At 44.3% G+C, this 26,001-nt stretch overlaps 1 protein-coding gene across 12 annotated transcripts in view; it reads right to left on the bottom strand.

The window, feature by feature from the left end:
- The window catches only part of ROBO2 (roundabout guidance receptor 2), a 1,840,872-nt gene that overhangs the window by 188,719 nt on the left and 1,626,152 nt on the right, over positions 1–26,001 (bottom strand). For all 12 annotated transcript variants that reach the window (XM_060234422.1, XM_060234419.1, XM_060234423.1 and 9 more), the window contains exons 9-11: positions 22,438–22,643; positions 5,154–5,235; positions 4,431–4,596 (exon numbers count right to left, since the gene is read on the bottom strand). In XM_060234422.1, coding sequence (XP_060090405.1) covers positions 4,431–4,596; positions 5,154–5,235; positions 22,438–22,643 — 454 coding nt within the window. The remainder of the gene's footprint in view (positions 1–4,430; positions 4,597–5,153; positions 5,236–22,437; positions 22,644–26,001) is intronic.

Raw genomic sequence — 26,001 nt, 5'->3', positions numbered from 1 at the left:
TATAGACTTGAGAAATAAAAAAAGAATAATTTAGGAAATGTAGGGTTGTCAAGTCCAATTCAAGAAATATCTGGGGACTTTGGGGTTAGAGCCAGGAGACTTTGGGGGTGGAGCCAGAAGACATTAGGGGTGGAGCCAGAAGACATTAGGGGTGGAGCCAAGATCAAAATTGTGACAAGCATAATTGAACTCCAAAGGGAGTTCTGGCCATCACATTTAAAGAGATGGCACACCTTTTCAATTCCTTCCTTCCATAGGAAATAATGAAGGATAGGGGCACCTTCTTTTGGGGCTCATAGAATTAGACCCCCTGGTCCAATCTTTTTTAAACTTGGGGGGTATTTTGGGAAGAGGCACTAGATGCTATACTGAAATTTTGATGTCTCTACCCCCCAAAACAGCCCACCCCAGTGCCCCAGATACCTGCAGATCAATTCTCCATGATTTTCTATGGGAATAAATCTCCATAGGGAATAATAGAGTTCCCAGCAGACATTTTCCTCCCCTCCCCTTGCTTTCTGACGACCCTGAAGCAGGGGGAGGGTCTCCAAACCGGGGGATCCCCTGCCCCCACCTGGGGATTGGCAACCCTAAGGAAATGGAAGGAGAGTCTTCTAACCAAGGATGAATATAAACAAATAACCAGTGCTTGTAGAGAAAGAGTTAGGAAACCTAAAACTCAGTATGACCTTATGCTAGTGAAAGATGCTAAAACAACACAAAACGTTCTTTTCTTATGTACAAAGTAAGAAAAAGAGCAAGAACATGGTAGGCCCCTTGAAGGGATAGGAAACTGAAATTGTAACAGGTGTTGAAGAAAGGGCTGAACTACTTAGTTCCTACTTCTCCTCAGTCTTCTCTTGTGAGGGAAATAGAGCTCAACATAGCAAAAATAACATATGATGCTGGAAGGGAGTTGCAGCCTATGATCAGCATAGGGGTAGTAGATAAACACCTAGTTTCTGTAAATGAAACGAAGTAATCAGGGCCAGATGAACTACACCCAAGGATACTAAAAGAGGTTGTAGATGTAATTTCTGAGCCTCTGTCCATTATTTTTGAGAATTCCTGGAGAACAGGTGAAGTGCCAGAATATTGGAAGAAGGCAAATGTTGTTCCCAGCTTCAAGAAGAGGAAAAAGGGGGATTCAGGTAATTACTGACCAATCAGCTTGATGTCTATAACTGGAAAAGTTTTAGAGCAAATTATCAAATGGTCAGTCCTTGAAATTTAGAAAAGATGGTGGTAATTACTAAGAGCCAGCATGGGTTTCTCAAAAACAAGTCATGTCAGACTAAGCTGATCTCTTTTTTTGAGAAAGTGACTACCTTGCTGGATCAGGGGAATGCTGTAGACATTGTTTATCTTGATTTCAGTAAGGCTTTTGATAAGGTTCCACATACTATCTTTGTTGACAAGTTGGAAAAATGTGGTTTGGATCCTGTTACTGATAGGTGGGTCTGTAACTGGTTGACAGATCGCACCCAAAGAGTGCTTGTGAATGGTTCCTCATACTCTTGGAGAGCAGTGACAAGTGGAGTGCCTCAAGGATCTGTCCTGGGGTCTGTTTTGTTCAACATCTTTATAAATAATTTGGATGAAGGAATAGAGGGAATGCTTATTAAATTTGCAGATGATACTAAATTGGGAGTGGTTCCAAATCCAGTAGAAGACAGAAACAGGATGATCTTGACAGGCTGGGAAATTGGGCTGAAACCAATAAAATGAATTTGAACAGGGATAAGTGTGAAATTCTGCATTTAGGTAGGAAAAGTCCAATGCATGGTTATAGGAAAGGGGAGACTTGTCTTAGCATTAGTATGTGAGACAAGGATCTAGGGGTCTTAGTGGACCATATGCTGAACATGAGTCAACAGTGTGATGTGGTGGCTAAAAAGGCAAATGCAATTTTGGGCTGTATTAACAGAAGCATAGTATCCAGATAAAGTGAAGTGATGGTATCACTTTGCTCTGCTCTGGTAAGACCTCACCTGGAATGCTGCATTAAGTTTTGGGCACCATATTTTAAGAAAGATATAGACAAGTTGCAAAGGATCCAGAGGAGGGTGACAAAGTTGGTTGAGAATACAGTAGAAGACAGAGACAGGATACAGAATGATCTTGACAGGCTGGGAAACTCGGCTAAAACAAATAAAATGAATTTTTACAGGAATAAATGTAAAACTCTGCATTTAAGAAGGAACAAACCAATTGATAATTATACAATAGAGACTTGTCTTGGCAGTAGTATGTATGAAAAGGATCTAGGGAGTGTCCAAGTAGGATGGGTAGGCTGCCTGAGGCACCACCCAGTCATAGGGGCACTTGGAGGAGCTTGGAGGTTGCTCTCCATTGCTGTGGCAGGATTCCGCAGCAAGGGAGGTCAGGCTCCAAGTGCCTCTGAGCACATGTACCACCTGCCTGCAGCCTCCACTCTGTCTTCCCAGGTCTGTGTTTCTGGCAGAATCACAGACCCAGGAAGGCTGAAGGGGGCCAGCATGTGTTCTCTCAGAGATGCTTGTGCCTCCAAGAATACACTCGTGGCTCACCCACAGTTCCAAGAAGGCTGAGTGGGGGCTGTGGGTGAACCAAATGTGCGCAGTATGTTCTTGGAGGTGCTCTTCTTAGGGCAGTCCAAGAGCGCCTCCAAGAGCACATGCATAGCTCACCTGCAGCCCCTGCCAAACCTTCTTAGGTCTGCTCAAGAAGGCTGAGCGGGGGCTGCAGGTGAGCCACATGTGCACAGTGCACTCTTGGAGGTGCTCCAAGACTGTTCTAAGAAGGGCAGTCTTAGAGTTCCTCTGAGAGTGCTTGTGCTGCTTGCCCAGAGCCTGCCCAGCCCTCCCCTGCCATTCTGCTGCACTGGCCCTCCTTGTGGGCAGCGTGGTGATGAGGAGGTGGGGGGGACAGCTGGGCAAGTGGGGGTTGGGGCCAGCCTGGGACACCAGAGACCCTGGTGCTGGCCTCCACTGAACATGAGTCAGCAGTTTGATGCGGTGGCTAAAAAGGCAAATACTGTTTTTGGATGTATAAACAGAAGTATACTGTCCAGACTGAATGAATTGATGGAATCTTTTTACTTTGCTCTGGTTAGACACTACCTCCCCCCCTCTTGTGGGCACGTCATTACCCACTACCCACAACCACCTTCTGGCAGTTGATAGCTATGACAGCAACATGGGAGGCAGGGCAGGGTGACAGGATCGGCATCTTCCCATGTGGGATAGCCTGCCTCCACATTACCCTGTGTGGGAGTGGTATGGCTGCCATACCATCTGGTGGCAGGGATGCCCATTGCCAGTCAAACTGGACCAAGGCTGCAAAGTCGCAACTGATAAGATTGGTGGTGGAACATGCTAGCATTGCCCTTGCCACCACTAGGAACACCTTGTGGCACCATGCTTTCTGGTGCATGGCTGCCAAACATGTGTCTGCCCTGGGACATGCTGTCTGAATGCAGATTTCCACTCTGAAGTGCTGGAACAATTCCTTCAGCCCCACTTGAAAGTGTGTCTGAGCCCTCCACTACCTGTAAGTATTCCTTACAGGTAGTGGAACATCTGCTGGAACATCTGGTCATTGCTTCTCATAGTCAACTTTTATTCCTGTAAAACCAAGCATGCTTCTGAGACGGTGCAGTTTGAGGAGGGGTGGGACCTCCGACAGGTACAATGCCATACAGTCCACCCTCCGAACCAGCCATTTCCTCCTGGGGAACCATTGTTGCCAATCTCCAAGTGAGGAATCGAGATCACTCAGAATTATAACTGCTTTCTAGATGGCAAGTTCACCTGGTGAAAATGACTGCTTTGCAGGGTGGATTCTTTGTCATTATACTCTGACTGAGGTTGCTTCTCTCCTTCTTTGATCCTCATTGTGGAGACTGTCCTTTTCCTAGGTAAAAGCTGCAGGAAGGTGGAAGGAGATGGAAAGCTGAAGTCATATCAGTTCCCCTACAGAAAACAGGAGCCTTGAGTCACATACTCTATAGTATATGGTAACATAACCATACCATGCCAAAAAAGACAGATCATACCGCAAGCACATGCTGATGCTAAATGCCACAACTGAATATGACAGGAAAAGACGGCAACAACATTGCAGATGAAAAGAATGCTGAACTTCAGTGTCTGTGTCTGTGTGATTGTCACCATTATATGATGCCATAGCAAGTTGACCCCTGAGTGCACAAGGCCAGGACACTCGCCCAGAGCCTCTTTCTAGAGCCCATTGCATTTATTTCCACAATGAGCCTTACTGAGTGTGTGTGCATGTGTGTGCATATATACATAACTGTATATATGTGTGTGTGGGTATATTTATATATAACTGCATCATCATATTGCTCAACCTATGGTTAAATGAAACTTAAGGCAGATTTTAACATACCTAAAAGCCTCAATAAAATCAAAAGGCAGATTTTAACATACCTAAAAGCCTCAATGATATATGCACTTGTCGGAAGGTTTCCAGGGGTGCCTGGCTGCCATGATAAGGTGACACTGTTCTTAGTAACATCAGTGACCTGAGGCTTTGATGGTGGCCCGGGTAGGTCATTTAAATCATAGTTTCTGCTGACTGCTGCTCCCCCAGACTCTAAAAGACACAAATGGTTACATTTTTTACATCATTTCTTAAATGCTTTAAACAAAAAAAGTAAAAACAAAATAACCCATATTGAATACAGATTGTATAATGCCTTAATTTGCAATGGTCTAAAACCACTTAAAAATTTGCATCAGTGTAAAAAGCTGTTAATTACATTTATGTCTACTGTACTATAGAATTTATACTTCTTTTCTGGCAGGTGCCTTTTCTATAAGTGGCAAAATTTGAACAGCAAAAGCTCTCCTGACCGCAAGATCTCTATGTTAAGGAACACAAGATGCTCGACCATTGGTTGATTTAGTGCCAATGGAACCATTAGTTCATCTTAATCAGAAGTCTTTGATGGTCTTGTTATGTAAAATGTTAGATAATGAATTCAGGATACAGTATACATTTTCAAGCAGCAGTTGCTGAACTTCTACTTGTCATTCAATCCTCATTTGATCTATTTTATTTAGACTCCACTTTTCTTCCCAACTTCTCATAAAGTATAAAGCATTTTCTCCATATACCAAAAAAATAGCTAAAATAAATATATGTCATACCTGTTACATCTAGGACAGCACTCCATGATGTCTCCCCACTTGAACTTGTAGCAACACAAGTATATGTACCCGTGTCAGATACCTGAATGCATGGAAATGGTTGTAGACATTAATGACAGCCCTTTTATGCATTCGCTTACTGACTTCTGCTAAATGTTTGTTTTTGGAGACTCAGTGAGATTGGCCTGCATTTTAAATATGAATAAATGACAGTAGGTATTTCACAAATAATTTGATGGTGCCTTCTTTTTTTAGTGAAGAATAATGAGATTACTTAATATCACAGTATTGTCTATAGTTCCTTCGCTTCTCCATTATTATTTCTCAAATGAGTAATAGATCACGTGTGGCCAAACTGTGGCTCAGAAGCCATATGTGGGTAGCTCCTGGAGATCAAGGAGGAACTTAATGCAGGCTTAGTCTCAAGTAAGCATGCTTAGCATTGGGACTTCAGTCAGCCTCTGAGTGTTAATACATTGATAGGTGATTGAGAGCATAATCCTAAGGGGGGGCTGGGTGGAAAGTGTTTTGGGAGCAGACGATCCACTATGTTAGCGCAAGTGGCATTTGTGCTGCTGGCGTAAGTTCAGCTCCGTCATGGCAGAGGGAACTTACGTCAGTGTGGGGCAAGAGGGGGAGGAGTCAGGGGCGCAGCCAGGCTTAGGCAGCTCCCTAAGGAGTTTGGGCCATGACACGGCCCCCCGAGAGGCATAGTTACGTATCCTATAAACACTCATTGAAACCAAAAACAAAGGCTGCCCCTGCTGCTGCGGGAACTTGCAAACCCCTTAGGAAGTGGTATAATTGCCTCACGAATCCCCTCGTGCCCTGGGCTGGCGAGCCCCCTCCCCAGCAGCCAATCGCACTTCCCCCCCTCCTAGAAATACTTCCACTCTGACCTCTCACAACTCAGTTGTTAGGGACAGTTGCACATGGCATGGGGCTCAGCCGGGGAGCTCCCTGCCATGCGGACTTAGAGCGAGGGACAGGCATGTTGGTGACGGGCTCTTCACTGCGTCATTGCTTTGATGGTATCTTTGACTTGTGAGGGGTAGAGCGAGATCTCTCCCCTGGGGCTAACTACTCTTCTTTCCAGGTCTCCACAGGCTCCCAGAGGCTCAGTGTGTGAGGACTGTCGCCCATGGCTGGGTAAGTGCAACTGTGACCCCCACCAACCTCCCCCTCCCCTCGCTCAAGACTGGGTGGTGTGCAAGCGTCTCTGGCACTTGAACCAGACAGCGGGCTCAGGCAGGGGGCATTTGCTGGCCCCGCTCCCCTATGCTGCTGCCTGGTTCAAGTCTCTCAGATGCAGGTTTTCCACCCCCTCTCCCGGTCACATGCAATGGGCTGGCCAATCCTGTGGTCCAGCACAACCCTGTCCCTCCCCCACCCCTTTCTCGGCAGTGGGCCAATAGCATGGCATGGGCGAAATCACCATGGTGATGGCTTTTCTCTCTTGTCTGCCTGTGCTCCCCCTCCCTGCCTGGCGTAACATCTCCCCTTTGGGAGCCGACTGCGGCCGCCTATGCTAGTTCTACGCTTGAGCGCAGCTACATGGCGGTTCTCAGGATTGGGGTGTAATTCCTCCATATGTATGAAGCAGGGAAGGAGGGGGAAATAGGCAGGTTTGCAAGCTCTTCTTATCCACCATAGAGATCACCTGAAGACCTGGAAAGGGGAAAGAGAGTGCAAAAGCCAAAGGAGCCACTGGAAGGAAGGACGGAATTAAAGAGGGTGGTGCAGGTTTTCCCCTTTGTTTCTTAGTTCTTGTAAGAGCTATATTTACTGACTTTGGGGGCCAAGGCAAAGAGAGATGCATAATGATGCAAATGGTGGTCAGTGATTTATATGGTACATGTGTATTTCCTTTCCCTAACCTTTCCCTATGCTGGTCTTATAGGGCCTGTTAACCCCACATTTTTTTTTTTTAGTCTCCTGTTAGCACTGTCATGTTGTAAAATGCATCCTTATAATAATAATAAAATGTGTATGAAATATTGGTTCATGTCTTGTAGCTCTCAAACTTCTGACATGTATTCTATGTGACTATTATGTTAAGCAAGTTTGGCCACTCCTATATTGTTTCAAAATAAGTTTTCAGAAGAAAAACAATTTCACAAAGCCATATTTAGTTCCTTTAACTAATGACTCACACAGGTGGAATTCACAAAATCTAAGCCTTAGAACTGTACTGTTGTAATACCGTACTGTTGGTTGCTTCATACCAACATGGCTTAGATATAGAATAATAAAAGCAGAAACGTGTCTGTATGTGTTTAATCTGTTTCATCATTTGCATCATAAACACAACGTCTGATATGGAACCTACTGTTAACATGTTCTACTATTATTTATCATTTTTAACTACTTACTACTAAAAACATAAAAATTAAGACATTTTTGGGCAATGTTTTCTTCTCTGGGGCCACTAGCATGTCCTATTTTCTCTGGCCCATTGCCCCAACTTTGTACTGCACTTGATTGAGCATAAAATAAAATCACACACACACACACAAAATTCGTGGTACCAATGGCTGTTGCTGCACTGACAGTGAGGCAGAATGGTTTCTTTACTGGTTCCAGTACTGATATAACCATACTAGAGATACCATGATAAACCAATGGTTGCAATTTCTGACCCAAATAATGTATTTCTGCTGATGAAGTAAATCCAAGTATGCAGCCATGTTGGTCTGAAGCAACAGAACACAGTTGGAATCCAGTGGCACCTTTAAGACCAACAAAGTTTAATTCTGCATGTGAGCTTTCAAGTCCCAAGCATGGTATCTCAGACAGAGGTGTGTTTGGCAACAAAGTTTAATTCTGCATGTGAGCTTTCATGTCCCAAGCATGGTATGTCAGACAGAGGTGTGTTTGGCACATGAAAGCTCACACCCTGAACAAAACGTTGTTGATCTTAAAGGTGCCACAGGAGTTCAACTTTGCTGGTGAAGTAATTATTCTGAAATCTTCTTACATCAAATTCTAGCATCAAATTCTAGCAAATTTACTTTTTTTTTATGGGTAGCATGATTAGTGGCTCATTTGTCTTCTTTTAATTCTTTCTCTCAATCTTCATTATCTCTCTTTTTTTTTGAGGAAAACTTGTCAATAGCATTGGCTGTTATAATGATAAGGTATCATAAGATCAATGAAAAGCTGAAGTTGGTTGAGTATTGGTGCCCCATGAAGCCCTAATCCTGCTGTTTATGTTACTCTAGAAATAGAAAGCAGATCAGATGGAATGTTGACACTGTTGAAAAGAGCAGAAAATCACATCCATTCTCTGTGCACTCCAACAGATCTAGAAAGTGGGGGTGGAATTAGTGCCACAATACTTTATCGATTTTCAAAATGACTATAAATCTACGCTCGAATGGAGAAGGCCAATATTTCTGTGACTCCCTTTTTAATAATAGGCATTAAAGCAAATTGATTAGGCATTCTTTGATAGTAAAGGTATCTACTAACATACCATTATTTATTTATTTTTTAATTTAAATTGTATTGGATTTTGTAATACATAACAAATCATAACATGAAATACAAACTACAAGTTACAGAGGCCAGCAGATAGATGCTGCACAGCTGCTTGTGAATTCAGTCCTCTGTTAACTGATGGGAAATGGGCTGTTCACCTTCGTCTCTTGCGTCCCAAGCTGGCCATTCTATCCACCACCACCCACCCCCATTCCCTTTTCACTGGCTACAGCCACCGGCTGCCGCTCTCTCCTCCCTTCCCTTCTTCTATGCCGGACCAGATCTCCACATCAGAGAGCAGCCAAAAGGGGGCAGAGCCCAGAAAGTACGGCCTGCAGAAGGTACCTCACCCAACCCCAGCCACCTTCCCCCCTCCCTTCCGCTTGGGGTTTCTGGCCCTTAGGGAAGGTGGGAGGTGGAAGAGGGAAGAACTGATGACATCCTGCTCCCCAGCCATGCCCAGCTCTCCTCCCTCGCCTCCATCTGCCAAAATGTCCAGCTAGGGTTGCTCTGCTCACCCTTAACGTGTGCCAGCAGATAGAAGCAATGCATGAAGGGCAGGCAGATGTTGGCTGGCAGCGGTGGTGGGAGGGGCGAGGCATTCATAGCCGGCTCAGCATGCATCCAGAGCAAGGCCAGGTCAAAGGCAGCCTTGGAAGCTGGTTTAAAGTCACGTGGGGGATCCTGAATTTGGCGCAGCCACAGGCCAGCGCCCTAGGCAACTGCCTAGTTTGCCTAGTGGCAGGGCTGGCCCTGCGGGAAGCTGAGAGTGGCAGGGCCTGGAGAGAGGGAGCCTAGCAGTGTCCCTGTAGGCAAGGTGGCCTATAGCTTCTCTTTGAAAGTGGATTTGAATGCTTTTACTTAGTTTTAAACAAATTTTAGTTAGTGATCAATCTTTAGTGGAATTATGTGTAAAAGCACAGTTATATTTGTGAAATACAAGAATATAGTATATTGCAAGATTGTGAAGTCTGCTCACCTGAAAAGTTATAACAGTTGTTCAGTTTTACAGCCATGTAATGTACTGAGTGACGAGACGTGTTGAAGGCAACATACTTTATTGGCAACTACATCACAAGAGGGAGAATCGCGGGCTGGGTTCCGATTATATACATTCTCTGGAACAACCCTCCATCTGGTCAGGTCCAATCCTGGCCAGTTAAACTTCCCGCCACAGATCTTGATTGGCGGAGCATATTAGCGAGCTACATCCAGGGACCAGTGGCTTCCCACTGGTCGCCTCTGTAGAGTGCGCTGTGCTGTACATAGGGACTTGAATGTAGGACATAACACTTCTCCCCCCCCCCCCCTTAGTTCAGGACACAGTCTTTCAAGTAGGCCGGTGCCCGGCATTCCCTGGTTGACCTCCTCGGGGTTAATTGGGAAGTTGGTGCGGCCGCCGAGGCTGGCGGGGCGGCGGTTTCCCCGTGTTGGGGTGACACCGGACGATGACTGTCCGTTGCTTGTTGCTCGTCTGGAGTCCCTTCTCTGGTGGGGTCGCTTCCGCCACTGTGGTGCTCTTCCGCCCGTGCAGTCGGTGCGGCCGGCATGGGCAGGGTAACTTCCGGGGGTGTTGCTGTCAGTTCCTCCCCGCTTCCCCCGCCCCCCATGGCTGTTGGTTCTTCTGGCAAAGTGCGGCAGCGCAGCTGATCAATATGCCTCCTAAGGATCTGGCCCACCTCCGTCGAGACCTCGTAGGAACGGGACCCGGTCACCCACAGCACCCGCGCGGCTAACCACTCCGGGCCGCTCGCAAAGTTTTTAGTGTACACCGGATCCCCTGGAAAGAACCACCTAGTGGCTTCCCTGGTTTCGGGGGAACTGCGGAGGTCAGTGGCCCGGTCGGGGTGCAACCGGTCTAGCCTTGTGATAAGCTTCCTCCCCATTAGCAACTCTGCAAGGCTCGACCTGGTGAAGGGGTTGGGGGTGATTCGGTTATCGAATAGGAAGGCTACCAGGCGGTGGTCCCAATTCCCCTGTACAATGCACCCCAGGGCCTCTTTCGTGGTGCGCACCATGCGCTCTGTTTGGCCGTTGGTGGCCGGATGGAAGGGGGCGGACCGGATATGTTGTATTAGGTATCTGTTCAAGAACTCCCGGTGAAAGTGGTCCCATTATCTGTGACGAAGGTGAAAGTGGTCCCATTATCTGTGACGAGAGTATTGGGGATCCCAGGCATGCAAAAGACCCTACGCAAGGCTTTGACCGCCGCTGCCATGGAGGTTGAAGCTACTGGAATAACTTCCAACCACCTGGTGTATGCATCCACCAGAATAAAGAATATTTGGCCCTGATATGGCCCCGCAAAGTCTAGGTGTAACCGAGACCACGGCCTCCTATTGGACTCCCAGCGGTGGATAGAGGCACTGGGCAGATCAGGCCGGGACTTATGGCAGGGTTGACATCTTCGAACCCACCCCACAATCACTTCGTCCATTCCTGGCCACCACACATAGCTGTGTGCTAGGGCCTTCATCCGCACTATTCCCGATGTGTTTCGTGTAGGGCTTCCAACATTTGTTTCCACATGGGGGGGGGGGGGAGAACCACCATCCTACTTCCCCAGAGAAGGCACCCCTTGTGCGTGGACAGTTCTTCCCTGAGCGCTGCGAAGGCCCTGAATTCTGTGGCCTGTTTACCCTCAGGCCATCCCCTCCCCACCCAGTCTAAAACAGGGGTAAGGATGCGGTCACGACCCGTGGCTTTAGCTACCTTGGCGGCGTGGAGGGGCCTCTCCGGTAGCGTCTCAATAAGCATTACATAGTGGGTTGGGGCTGGGTCCATAGAGGACAGCGGCAGGCGGCTGAGGGCGTCCATGTGTCCCGCAGCTTTGCCCAGGCGGTGGACCAGGGCATATGTGTATGAATTGAGGAACTGATTCCACCGCAGGATGTGCTGTGACAGAATTTGTGGCATCTGGCGGTCTGGGGCGAGGAGGCCCAGGAGCGGCTTATGGTCCGTGGCGATCGTGAAACTCCTACCGTACAGGTAGTCAAATTTATGCACCCCCACCACAATTGCTAAGGCCTCTTTGTCAATCTGGGCATAGTTGCGCTCAGCGGGGGTCAGGGTCCTCGAATAATAGGCCTCCGGAACCTCCCTCCCATCCGGGAGTTGGTGCCCCAGGACGGCGCCCACCCCGTATGGGGAGGCATCGCACACCAGAATCACTGGGAGGAATTCGTCAAAGTAGTGGAGCACATCGTTAGAAACTAGGAGGCCCTTGATTGCCTGAAAAGCGGTGGCCTGCTGCTTTCCCCAGACCCACGGGGCGTTTTTATCCAGGAGCCTATGAAGGGGTTCCGCAATGGCTGCTTTGTGTGGCAAAAATGAATGGTAAAAATTCAATAAGCCTAAGAAACTTTGTAGCTCCGCCTTGCATGTGGGGGCTGGGGCGTGGGCAATTGCCTTGGTCTTGTCGGTTGTCGGGTGGATCCCCGCGGCGTCTACTGCGAACCCCAAGAACTCTACCCTCAACACCCCGAGGGAACACTTTTCCTGCTTAACTTTGAGTCCCGCCGCCTGGAAACGGCGGAGTACCTCACGCAGATGGCTGCTGAACTCTTCAGTGTCCGGGGTGGCGATCAGAACATTGTCAAAAAACGATTGCACTCTGGGGATCCCTTTAAGGAGAGAATCCATTATGCTCTGAAAAATCCCCGGAGCCATGCTTACCCCAAATTGTAACCGCTGCACCCGAAAAGCTCCCCTGTGAGTCATAATGCTTTGGGCTTCTGCCATCTCGGCGTCTACCGGAAGTTGCTGGTATTCCTGTGCCAAGTCCAGTTTCCCAAAAACCTTAGAGACTGCTAGGGCTGCCAGTACGTGGCTGACTACGGGAACGGGGTATGGGTTGTCTTGCAGTGCTTTGCTTATGGTGCACTTGTAATCGGCGCATATGCGCACATCCCCATTTGGCTTCACTGGGGTGACTATCGGTGTTTCCCAGGTGGTGTAGGGCACCAGTTCTAGCAGCCACTGTGCCGTGAGGCAATCCAGCTCCACTTCTATTTTTGGTTTAAGAGCGAACGGAACCCACCTGGCCTTGAGCCTTATCGGTCTCATGTGGGGATCAAGGGGTAGGTGATGGGAGGTCCCTTATAACACCCCAGGGACCCATCAAACACTTCCGGGAATTCCTGGCACACATGCTCAAAATTCTGCATTCGCATTTGCTGCACCCCCACTATTTGAATGCCCAATGGTCGAAACCTGGCCAGCCCCAGTAAAGTGGTGAGCTGAGGTTTGACTACTAGTATTTCCAGCTTGCCCTTGAAGCTCTTATACTCCACTCTTATCGTGGCCCAACCCAAAACCTGTATGGGGTTTTTTTGGAAGTCCCGCAGTATGAAATAGGTTGGCCACAGCCTGAAATGGCCCCTGGGGCAAAGTTTTCTAAGCAACTCCTCCGAGATTATGGAAATGGAGGATCCTGAGTTCAGTTCCATTATGCATGGAGCGCCTTGATAGAGACGGACACCCTGACCTTGTCAGGGGTGGTGAGGGGCAAGTTCATTACCTGCAGGCTCGTTGATGCGGACGAGTATGCCTCCATTGAGTTGTGGTTGGTGGACTGGCGCCTGCGGGTCACCTTGGCCCGGCAAGCCCGCGCTATGTGGCCCACACTCCCACAGTTCCTGCAGTCCATGTTCTGATAGGGGCAGTCCCGTCTCTCATGTGGATCCCCACAGCTGGCGCACTTGGTGTTGGCTGGTCTCTCCATTGCTCATGGTCTTGTGGGTGCCCTTGGGCCCGTTCCTAGTTGGCGACGGAGCTGGTTTGCCTCCTCCTCCTCTGGGTTGTCTGGTGCTGTTTCTTCCTGGTGGACAGCTTCTGGTGGCTATCTTGAACGCGATGGCTTCGTTGAAGGTGCTTTGCAGGGTGAGCTCCTCTTTTGCGAAAAGCTTTTGCTGTAGCCTTTCATTTCGGAGGCCCCAAACGAATCGATCCCTCAGGCCTTCGTCCAGCTTGTCGAAGCTGCAGTTCCCCGCGATTTGGCGGAGGGCAGCCAGGTAGACTGCGGCCGTCTCTCCCACCCCTTGATCTCTCCTGTGGAAGAGAAATCGGCGGGCGATGAGGGATGGCTAGGGCAAGAAGTGCCCGGTCAGGAGTCTGACTATCTCCTTGTACGTTTTCTCCGTTGTCTTTGTGAGGGGCCGAGAGACCCTTGGCGATCTCGAATGTGGCCTCCCCGCAGACACTTAGAAGCATGTCTCTCTTACTGCTGTCATCCATGATCAGGTTTGCTCTTAGGTAGCAGTCGACCCGCTCCATGTAGGTCTCCCACCTATTAGGGTTGGCCGGGTCGAACTCTGCAAGGTGACCCATAGTTATGCTCGGGTTTGCCATGTCAGCGGTGGTGGCAGCAGGTGCTTCAGTCTCCCTGGACTGCATGCCTTCCTCATTTCTGGTCAGGTCAGCAAAGTTCGCTGTGGGAGTTACCTGGCTAGGATCCCACCTTCGTCGCCACTGTAATGTACTGAGTGATGAGACGTGTTGAAGGCAACATACTTTATTGGTGAGTACATCACAAGAGGGAGAATTGCGGGCCGGGTCTCGATTATATACATTCCCCGGAACAACCCTCCGTCTGGCCAGGTCCAATCTGGCCAGTTAAACTTCCCGCCATAGATCTTGATTGGCAGAGCGTATTAGCGAGCTACATCCGGGGACCACTTTCCACTGGTCGCCTCTGTAGCATGCGCTGTGCTGTACATAGGGACTTGAATATAGGACATAACAAACCATGTTCACAAAACAGAATGTATCTTTAGTAATTTAGTAAAACAGAACAAACCTCTAGATAGAATTAGTAGGCACATAGATGAACAAAAGCTATTGAGAAAGAATCAGCATGCATTCTGTAAGGGAAGATCTTGTCTCACTAACCTTTTAGAGTTCTTTGAGGGGGCAAACAAACATGAGGACAAGGGTGACCCAGTAGATGTTGTTTACCTAGACTTCCAGAAATAGTTTGATAAAATTTCTTATCAAAGGCAAAAGCAACAAACTGAGTAGTCATTGGATAAGAGGACAAGTCCTCTTGTGGATTACAAACTGGTTAATTAGCAGGAAACAGAGTGAGTATAAATGGGCAGTTTTCACAGTTGAAGATGATGAGCAGTGGGGTACCACAGATTTGATGTTTTTTAATTTGTTCATAAATGATTTGCAGTTGGCAATAAAGCAGCAAAATGGCTAAGTTTGTGGATGACACAAAGTTGTTCAGGGCAGTTAGAACCAGGGAAGACTGTGAGGAACTCCAGAGGGATCTGTCAAGACTGGGCAAGTGGGCGTCAGTGTGGCAAATGAGGTTTAACATGCAAAAGTAAACTGTAATGCATATCAGAGCTAAAACTCCTAACTATACATATAACGTTGATGGGGTCCGAACTGGTGGTAACTGACAAGGAGAGAAATCTTGGTAGAGAAATCTCTGGTAGTCATGGTAGAGAAATCACTGAAGATGTGGGTCAGTGTGTGGCTGCAATAAAAAAGGCAAATGCTATGCTTAGAATCAGGGGTATTTTTGTAGAAAAAGCCCAGCAGGAACTCATTTGCATATTAGGCCATACATCCCTGACATCACTACTGTTTCACACAAGGGTCCTTTTTGTAGAAAAAGCCCAACATGAACTCATTTGCATATTAGGCCACACCCCCTGATGCCAAGCCACCCAGAACTACGTTCCTGTGCTTCCTGCTAAAAAAAAAAGCCCTGCTGGGAATTATTAGGAAGGGGATTGAAAACAAATCAGCCAGTATCATAATGCCCTTGTATAAATCTATGGTGCAGCCTAATCTGGAATACTGCGTATAGTTCTGGTCACTGTACCTACCCCCCCCCCCTTAAAGCATTGGAAAAGGTGCAGAAAAGGGCAAATAAAATGATTATGGGGTGGAAAATGTTCCTTATAAAGAAAGGTTAAGAAGGTTAGGGCTCTTTATCTTGGAAAAATGACAATTGAAGGGTGACATAGAAGGTTACAAAATTATGCATGGGATAGAGAAAACAAAGAAGGACGTATTTTTCTTCCTTTCTCACAGTTCGCGCATTCATGGGCAATCAATGAAATTAATGATTAGTAGGCGTAGAACAGATAAAAGGAAGTACTTCTTCACTCAAAGAGTAATTATCATGTGGGATTAACTGCTTCAGGAAGTGGTGGCGACTACACATATGGTAGACAGCTTCAAGAGGGGATAGATAAACATATAGAGTGGAGGTCCATCGGTGGCTATTAGCCAGAACATATGAACTGAACACTGCCTGAGAGTGATGCTCTGTATTCTTGGTGCTTGCGGGGGGGGGGGGGGGGATACTGGGAGGGCTTCTAGAGTTCTGGCCCTGCTGATGCACCTCCTGATGGCACCTGGGTTCTGGCCACTGTGTGACACGAAGCATTGGACTGGATGGGCCATTGGCCTGATCCAACATGGCTTCACTTATATTCTTAATCTATTAACTAGAATAGGGGTCTCAAATGTATGGCCCCCGGGCCACATCCATTCTGCTCAGGAATTTAATCAAGTCTTCAGGGCTCTTTTCTCTCCCTTCTCCTTCTGTCCTTTGAAGCTCCAAGGCTGCCAAAGTTCCCAGCTCCTTCTGCCTTGTCTTTGCAGGCTGAAGAATGAAGCAATTTTGGGCTTGCAAAGCTGCAAAGAAAATGCAGAATATATTTTCCATTAAGGTCTCTGGGAGTAATCTATCTGGGCACAGAGGCCTTAATGGAAAAACCATTCCATGTTTTCCTTGCAGCTTTTTCTGTGCTGCAATGTATTTTAATGGAGTAGAGCTCAGTTTCACTTTTCAGCATTTATATGGCCAGTTAGAAGATTTTCCTTGCTGGAGTTCCCTAATGGAGTTCCTTGCAAATAAAGGGTTGATGCTTTGAACCAGTGTATCTCTGCTGAATGGACTTTAGGACTGGTGCCTAATGAGTCCTCTAACCTGTGAATGCACAGCCAAAGGGGGATATTACACTGAAGAGCCATTGCCAATCTGATTAGATTTGGGGGCCGGGGGAGAAGCTTACAAAGCCCAGCCATTTCATGTTTTCCTAAGTCCCAGAGCATTTTATATTTTTGGTTTATATCTTAAGTTTCTGCAGCGATCCTTGTGCTTTTTGACCATATGAAGCTGCCTTATACTGAATCAGACCCTCAATCCATCAAAGTATTGTCTACTTAGACTAGCAGCGACTCTCCAGGGTCTCAAGCTGAGGTTTTTCACAGCTACTTGCCTGGACCCTTTTTAGTTGGAGATGCCGGGGATTGAACCTGGGACCTTCCGCTTACCAAGCAGATGCTCTGCCACAGAGCTACCATCCCTCCCCATGACTTCACTTATATTCTTAATCTATCATCAAGAAAAGGGGTCTCATATATCCAGTCCCGGGCCACTCCCATTCTGCTCAGGACTTTAAATCAGGTCTGCAGGGCTCTTTTCTCTCCCTTCCCCTCCTGTCCTCACCCTTTGAAGCTCCGAGGCTGCCAAAGTCTTGATGTTTTATTTTTAAAATTGTATTGTCAATCTCATTATCCCCCCACCTTTCCATTTTAAACATAACATCACAAGAGTTTTAAGTATGTTTGTATTTTAAGTAAAAAAATAGTATATTTCATTGTGTTTCTCTGTACCCTTTATAACAGGGGTGTCAAACATGTGGCCCAGGGGGCAAATTTAGACCCCCGGAGGGCTCCTATCAGCCTCACGAGCAACTCACTGTTGTCTGCTTCCTTCTTCCTCTCTTGCTTCCTTCTGCATCACAGTTTGCTTTGCCAGACTTGCTCAAGCGTGCAGGAGCCCCAGAGCAAAGCTCCTCCCTTGGGGAGAATGCAAGGGAAGGAGAGCTAGCTTTGCTAGGCTCTCCCAGTTGCACATCAGAGCTACTGAGTTTAGCTTCCTTCTCTTCCTTCTGTTGGCTGAAGCTCAACAAGCCAGTGAGGTGGATTAGGCAGAGTGTGTGTGTTTGTCTGTGTCCTTTATAAAGTTTATATCTCTCCTGACACATATGGCCCAGCCTGACAAGGTCACATTTATGAAAGATCCGTCCCTCATACCAAATGAGTTTGACACCCCTGCTTTATAACGTTTATTGTCTCCACTACCTGGCATTACATTTTATGATATTCATGGCCTGGACCCACAAAGTTCCATTTATGTCAGATCCAACCCTCGTAACATATGTGTTCAACACCCCTTATCTAGAATATGGACCCATAAGTGTGCTTTTGTTCTCTACTACAGGTCATGAAATAGCGTAGAAATTTGCTTATTGCAAGCTAACCTTGATCACAGCACACCACTTTCCAACTCACTTCAGAAAAGCTCCAGCTACTTTTAAAAAATCCAACTAACCTTGCAATGAATAATTACATTTATTGGCCTTGAAGTTAGTAAAGAAAAAGTTATTTTGGATGAGTACAGATGATCATTTACTGAACTTAGGAGTCATTTTGTAGAAAAAGATGTGCTGGAGCTCATTAGCACAACTCATTTGCATAACTCATTTGCATATGCCACACACCCCTGACATCACTGGAAGGTGTACCAAATTATATCAGCTCAGCATCTACCTTAAAATGCTTCTTGAATTATAATTGTCATAATAAAACCTTACTCCCATCATACTTTTAAAATTACTTTCTCCTATGTGGCCACAGTGGCATGAGGAAGATTTCCATCTGTCTGCTTTTTATGTTTTAGTTATTTTCCCGATTTTTTGTGGGGGAAAATACTAGAAAGTTTGTCAAATCTTAGAGTTCAGCAAAATTCTCACAAGGGGTTTAAACAATGGAGACCAGAAGCAAGGGGTTTTTTTGGGGGGGGGGGGGGGTGTAAGAAAGAAAAACCACAATAAAATTTAGATGTTGCAGAGCTCCACTCCTGTGAGCTTCTGCCCCAAATAAGGCCTGATTGAACTGTAATTTATAGCAGAGGGAAACAATGGAATCCAGTGATTTAAATATGTTTCCCCATCATGGTCCTACTTCCCTGGTTTTCTAGTCAAGTAAAAAAAATGATTTCATGAGTGAATATTATTGACTAATTCTTCATTGGTTTAAAGGATATTGGAGCAAGCTGTTCCTCCCCTCTCCCAGACTTTAAACTTTCTCTCTGCTATCAAATTAGGGTTGTTTCACACTACAATCTTCATCTATAAGATACTTAAAATGGAAATTATTAGACTTTCACATTTCTTAACATGTGTAGATTTGTTTAATTAATTTATCATCCTGACTTGTTTTTCTAGTTTTTGCATATGGATTAGACATCTAAAGATCAGTAACATTTCTGCATTTTTGAAGCTTCCTTGGGTGGCTATTTGTTTTTGTTTTTTACTTTGGTATATTAGTGCATGCCTAATAAAAACATTGATGGACCTGAGCCATTTGTCGGTTTGCAAAGCTGAACCCAGACAAGTATCTCACAAGTTCTTGGCTCACCAGTGAAATTTTATTTGAAATCATCAGGCTTACATCTTTAATTGTTTCTTTCTAACATGACTGGGGAATCTTGACTATTCAAGCGCATTCTCTAATGCAGTTCTACAGTAAAAATGCATTAACCTTCATGGTCCAAACCTCCCTTTAGCCTTGAGTGGAAGGATAAATTGTTTACCCAAGGAAAGCTAACATACATTTTTAAATGAATCCTATTTTGTTCCAAGGAGGTTAACAATTCATTTGTAGGCACTGATGAGATAGTGGCAGGAAAGAAAATAGCCTTTCATTTTTGTACACTAAAGCTGTCTATTCATGAGCAGGGAAAGGGAGAAAAGGAGTAATTAAATGTTAGCACTACTCCTAAGACAATTAAATAGTTCTTGTATTAAAATTTAACTGTGCTTGCAGTATCTATATCTACTTTTCTTTTTAAAAATTTCTTTTTATTTTTTGATAAGTATTTTTTTGTGTGTGTGCATGCCTGGAAGTCATAGTTGACTTTTGGTGACACCTCAGGGGCTTGGATGGCTTGCTATAGAGGTGGCTTGCTATTGCCTGCCTCTGCATCCTGGTCCTGAGATCCCTTGGAGGTCTCCCATCCAAGTACTTGCTTAGCTTCTGAGATCTGACAAGACCAAACTTTCCAGGGCTATCGAGGTCAGGGCTCTAGATTTACTTTCCTGAGCCATATTGTTGTCTTTCTGTGTATATTTATATTTCTGACTTTGCATTCTATCTTTTTAAAAAATTGGAAACTAGCTAACAACATTTGTCAACATGTCACCATATATTGGTAACACACCATAATGCAAGGTATACTCAAACATAAAATAAGACATAATTTTCTTACCTTCCACTATAGAGTGATAAAATTACTAATGCTATTTTTTTATAGAATCCACTTTTAAAAGGACTAAAATTCTTCTTGCAATTGGTGAACAGCAAGTATAAAAATGGATTCATTCATCCTGTCTTCTCATGAAGAAGGTTTGAAATCATAAAACTGACTGTATTCATCCATCCTGAGAAACCATTGTTTGTATAAATATGTTTTGTTCAATATAATAAAAATAGGACATAAAATCCCCACAAAAAACAAATCATGGAAGCACATTTCATAGGTACCTCTCAACAGAATCCCAAGATGCTGTCCTGAGCATCTCTTTATAATATGGTTTCTGGCAAAGGGGTCAATATGCATGCAGGCTGCTCACTATTGCTGGGTCACAAGAACAAAAGGAGAAAAGCAAAGGCAAGTCTCTTCAGAGATCTCTGGTCTCTTCTTGGCACTACTGAAAGCAAGACACACTCCACTTTCACTTGCCTCTATGTTAAACAATTTTCCCTATCTCTTTTCCCTCTCATACAAGTGCCATTCCTCCAAGTCCACTGAAGATAATTGCCTTGGCAGAATGTAACTCTGCATAGGATCAGATTTCTCATCTCCTGTATTTTAACTGCATCCATTTCATTAATATGATTATTTTATGAAATAAAATAAAATCGACCCAAGAAGCACACATTTTCCAGGTCCCTCAGTTAACCACTGAATGGATATGTTGTGTAGACTCTGTCAGCAACAGAAAAATAGTATGTGATATTCCTTATCAGCAAATGGTGAAAAACCACTGCCATTTTTTAAAAAAATCTAAAGCTATTGGTTTTGCCAGTATGAACAACCTCTTCACTTCTCATTTGCCCCCACAGTAATGGTTTATGGTCTCTTAATATGAAGATGGTGAGAATAGAGACAGGCAAAAATGCAATGATAAAATTGTCTGGAAAACTGTCAGTAATACCTGAAAATAATACCTGTTGGAGTGGTTAAGTTTTGAAGTTGCCATGCCCAAACATCAGTAAGGACAGTACAGTTCAACAAATCACAGTGTGTCTAATTTGGATCTCATGATAAACCACCGTTAATGAATCAGTTAAATTTGAGTCCAGTAGCATGTTAAAGATCAAGAAGGTTTGTGTGTGTGTGTGTGTGTAAGTTTTAGGATTTTTAGATGTCAAAGCTGCTTCATCAGATTTGAATGCTCATATTCCCCAAATCTTGTTGATGTCTAAGATGCTACTGGACTCGAATCCAGCTTTTCTACTGCAGATCAACATAGTTACCCTTCAAAACAAATCAGTTATTAGCCCTAGTGTGAAACCTTGGTTTGACATCAATTTATTAACCATGGTCTGATGTATAATCATGTTTTAGATAGCACAAATAACAGCTGTATGAACATCCTATGATACAAAGTTTATTACAGATTCTGAGTGCAGACTCAGTGACTCTTGTCTAACTGCAATATAAACACCATCACACAATCTCAGGAACATGTGCCTCATCTCTAATTCTCTCTTATTTCTTTGCCATCCTTAACCATAGTTCCATTTAATATCCAACCATGTTAACTGTTGTTAGGGCTATTTATGCTATTTATAGACTGCCTTTCTCACTGAGACTCAAAGCAAAATATAAATTAGTGCCAACCAAGGTTCTAATTTCACTACAACCTGAAGCTGCAGCTTAAATTTCTAAAAGTTTTCAGATCTCAAGAGTGTGGTTAATTTTGGTGGCAATGAACCACTTAGAAATGCATTTAAGAACATTATTCACTTCATTACCAAATCACAAACAGAATGTGCACTAGCAGCTTAATTTTTCAAAACATTTATTCTATTGCACTCAGTAGGAACAATTCTAGTGTTAAGGCAGAAATCTGGAACTCTGACCAGATTTCTGGCTACAGTAGACAGAATTCCAGCCTAGAAACTAAATCAGGTTTATACAGGAACAACTTTTTCATGGTATGAAATGGTGGAAAGGAGACTTCAAAGGCCTGTTCTTAGTTTAACTACAATGAAGCAATGTTGTTTTATATCTCATATTAACCAAAGACAAGTGTTCCAGAAGAATACTCACCTGTAGCTTACAATAAATTACTCCCAAGCAGGGGTGGAATACTAGTAGGAGCTCCTTTGCATATTAGGCAAATATGGCTACCCCTGATGTAGCCAATCCTCTAAGAGCTTACAAAAAAAAAAGCCTTGTAAGCTCTTGGAGGATTGGCTACATCAGGGGAGTGTGACCTAATATGTGTGGCCTAATATTCTAGCTCCTGCTAGAATTCCACCCCTGCTCCTTAGTATCTCTCCTAAGTCCTGTGCATGAATGGGGCTATTCTTTCAGTAGTTGACAATAGTGAATAAAATGATCACAAAGATTTCATTTGTAAAAATGCCTTGATAACAGAAGTTTACAGATAAGTCACAGAGCACATACGATTAGTTGATTACATTCAATAAAGTCTCTGACTTTTAAAATGATAAACATGCTATTATAGTAGATCACACTTACTCGTAGAGGCTTAATTTGCAAACTTCCTTGGTCTTGTACAAATATTCTAGGATCTCTGCCCAGAAAAGTGAATCCCTCCTTTAACCAACTGATAACAGGCATTGGGTCACCAGTGGCCTTGCACTTCAATAAAGCTGTTCCATCTATTGCCAATGTCTGGTTTGCAGGTCCCTGAAGAATGATGGGTGGAGGCCTATCTGTTAGAACTGAATACAAATAAAGTTAATTAATATTTCTATTTATAAGTTCTCTAACATTATAAATCATATTTATTGTGTCGTCTTTTGCAAGAGAATAAACACTTCAAAACAGCGGATCTATCTTCAAGTAACAGCAAAAATGCTGCAATACAAGAAATAGCCACTAAAACAATACTAATTTCTACACAGTACAAACTACTCTGAGATACTTGGAGGCAGGGAACAGAAATGTAAACAATGTCCCAACAATTTTAAGAAAAATAAAATATATCCATTTCCCTGTACACAGATGCCTAAATATAAACACTGGGATGATTCCAAAGGTATGTTTCTGCATGTGGAAGATGTACTCTGCTAATGGAAATGCTGTTTCTTTGCTAGAGCGCTCCGTGTTCATTAGTGTTGAAATATTACATTAAAAAACTGTAATTAAACCCTAAAAGCCATTCTATTTTCATAAGATCTTGCACAGCAGGTGGAAACATGAACCCAGCCACAGAACTACTGAAACACAGCCTTACAGGCAGACTTTTGTACATGGTTTTGTGTTACAGGTCTAGTAGTTGTATTTTCTTGTAGTCATAATTCTCTGGTTCCAACTCTCAATGTCCAGAATAGAAATAATAAAACTTATTTTACTAAATTGCATCCAAATGCATCTTAGAATCATAGAGCTGGAAGGGACCTCCAGAGTCATCCAGTCCAACCCCTTGCACAATGCAGGAAACTCACAAATACCTCTCCCTAAATTCACAGGAACTTCATTGCTGTCAGATGGTCATCTAGCCTCTGTTTAAAAACCAGATCTCTGGATCCAAGGAAGGAGAGCCTACCACCTCCTGAGGAAGCCTGTTTCACTGAGGAACCGCTCTAATGGTCAGGAAGTTCTTCCTATTGTTGAGCCGAAAACTCTTTTGAATCATAGAATCATAGAGTTGGAAGGGCCTCCAGGGTCATCTAGTCCAACCCCCTGCACAATGGAAACTCACAAATACCTCCCCCTAAATTCACAGGGTCTTCATCTCTGTCAGATGGCCATCTAGCCTCTGTTTAAAAACCTCCAAGGAAGGAGAGCCCACCACCTCCTGAGGAAGCCTGTTCCACTGAGGAATCGCTCTAACCGTCAGGAAGTTCTTCCTAATGTTGAGCCAGAAACTCTTTTGATTTAATTTCAACCCATTTTGGGGCCACAGAAAACAATTCTACACCATCTTCTATATGACAGCCCTTCAAGTACTTGAAGATGGTGATCATATCACCTCTCAGCCGCCTCCTCTCCAGGCTAAACATGCCCAGCTCCTTCAACCTTTCTTCAAAGGACTTGGTCTCCAGTCCCCTCACCATCTTCGTTGCCCTCCTCTGGACCCGTTCCAGCTTGTCTATATCCTTCTTAAAATGTGGTGCCGAAAACTGAACACAATACTCCAGGTGAGGTCTTACCAGAGCAGAGTAAAGCGATACCATCACATCATGTGATCTGGATACTATACTTCTGTAGATACAGCCCAAAATTGCATTTGCCTTTTTAGCCACCGCATCACACTGTTGACTCATGTTCAGTGTATGATCCACTAAGACCCCTAGATCCTTTTCCTACATACTACTGCTAAGACAAGTCTCCCCCATCCTATAACCATGCATTGGATTTTTCCTACCTAAATGTAGAACTTTACATCTATCCCTGTTAAAATTCATTCTATTGGGTTTAGCCCAGTTTTCCAGCCTGTCAAGGTCATCCTGTATCCTGTTTCTGTCTTCTACTGTATTTGCAAACCCTCCAAATTTAGTATCATCGGCAAATTTAATAAGCATTCCTTCTATTCCTTCATTCAAATCATTTATAAAGATGTTGAACAAAACAGGTCTCAGGATAGATCCATGAGGCACTCCACTTGTCACTGCTCTCCAAGAGTATGAGGAACCATTCACAAGCACTCTTTGGGTGTGATCTGTCAACCAGTTACAGATCCACCTAAAGGTAACAGGATACAAACCACATTTTACCAACTTGTCAACAAAGATAGTATGCGGAACCTTATCAAAAGCCTTACTGAAATCAAGATAAACTATGTCTACAGCATTCCCCTGATCCAACAAGGCAATACTCTGTGCATTAGTGTAGAGACATCGGAATCCATGTTTTATACATTCTGAGGGTTTTGTTTCTGTACATACCTGCAAGTTAACATTACCTAGTGAGGGACGGATGTTTATTTTTTGTTTGGGGGTGGGGGGGTGAGAGGAGAAATGGGTTGCACTCTCTAATGAAGATGGAGAGAGCTGTCCTACTCACCCCCGTTTCAGTGTCTGCTCGCTGAGGCCTAGTGCGGAAGAAGTGGGGGGGGGGAGGATTATCTTCAGTCTAAAGGCATCTTGCCTAATGCAAGCATGATTCACACAGGTTCCTAATTCAAGCTTTGATCCCTTGTGGAAAGGGCTTCCTGACTCTTGGGAGCAACTGTTCAGGTGATCCAGTGGATTGCTGGAGGATAGAACTTTGTTTGAACTTCTCTGGATTCAAGCTTTAAGTCAGTATCTCTTAAATACAATGGCTCTGAAATGCTTTTGAATCTGAAGTGAGATTCACAATTCATTTCTGATATAGCATATTGAAAAAATTAAATGTAAAAAAAATGAGCTATTACAAGGCCTCTGTATGAGCCCAAGCTGCTCTTTGGATCTTGGCCTGTTTCTTCAACTGAACTAGAATAATACAATAAAAAAAAAATAGAAAACTGCAGACAAGTTAATTGTCAAATAACGCAGACTTTTTTTTTTTTGCATTAATTTTCAGTGAGTTCATCCATAGAAATATATAACAGGATACCAAAATTCCCAACTTTTCAATCAGTTAATTGACTGAGCTGCTTTCCAGTGAGGAAAAATTCAAATTTAATTAGACTGTCTAACTGCAGTGCTTACACATTAAAGTTTCCATCACATTTTGAAAGCATGAACCCTGATCTTTTTCTTAAATCTGTAACTTTGTATGCTTGAATTACTTTATAATTGATTCTGACTTGTGAGTGCATGGCTGCATGCATGCTTCATTTTGCCACGATATGAGGTAGCTGCTCATGCTCGCTTTTCTTGCAAGAACAATTTGTCATAAATAATTCTGTTTCCTGTATCCCCCCTGTGCCATCTGTTAAGCAGGAAAAAATAGCTTTTCTTCCTAGCAGGGCCGGATCTACATATTTTTTGAGGGGGGGCAAAAGTAAAAAATGGCGCCCCTTAATTTTTTCCCTGATGTGCATGTATATGATCATTGGTTTTGATACAGATACATAATAACTCCAGAGGCGCTGGCCACTGGGGGAGAGGGGAACAAATGCAAAGGTTTAAACTAAATTTTAGGCGACAA

Source organism: Heteronotia binoei, chromosome 3, assembly GCF_032191835.1.
Source record: "Heteronotia binoei isolate CCM8104 ecotype False Entrance Well chromosome 3, APGP_CSIRO_Hbin_v1, whole genome shotgun sequence".
NCBI lineage: Eukaryota > Metazoa > Chordata > Lepidosauria > Squamata > Gekkonidae > Heteronotia > Heteronotia binoei.
The sequence above is the reverse complement of the archived record's forward strand: the minus strand, read 5'-3'. Positions and strand labels throughout refer to the sequence as shown.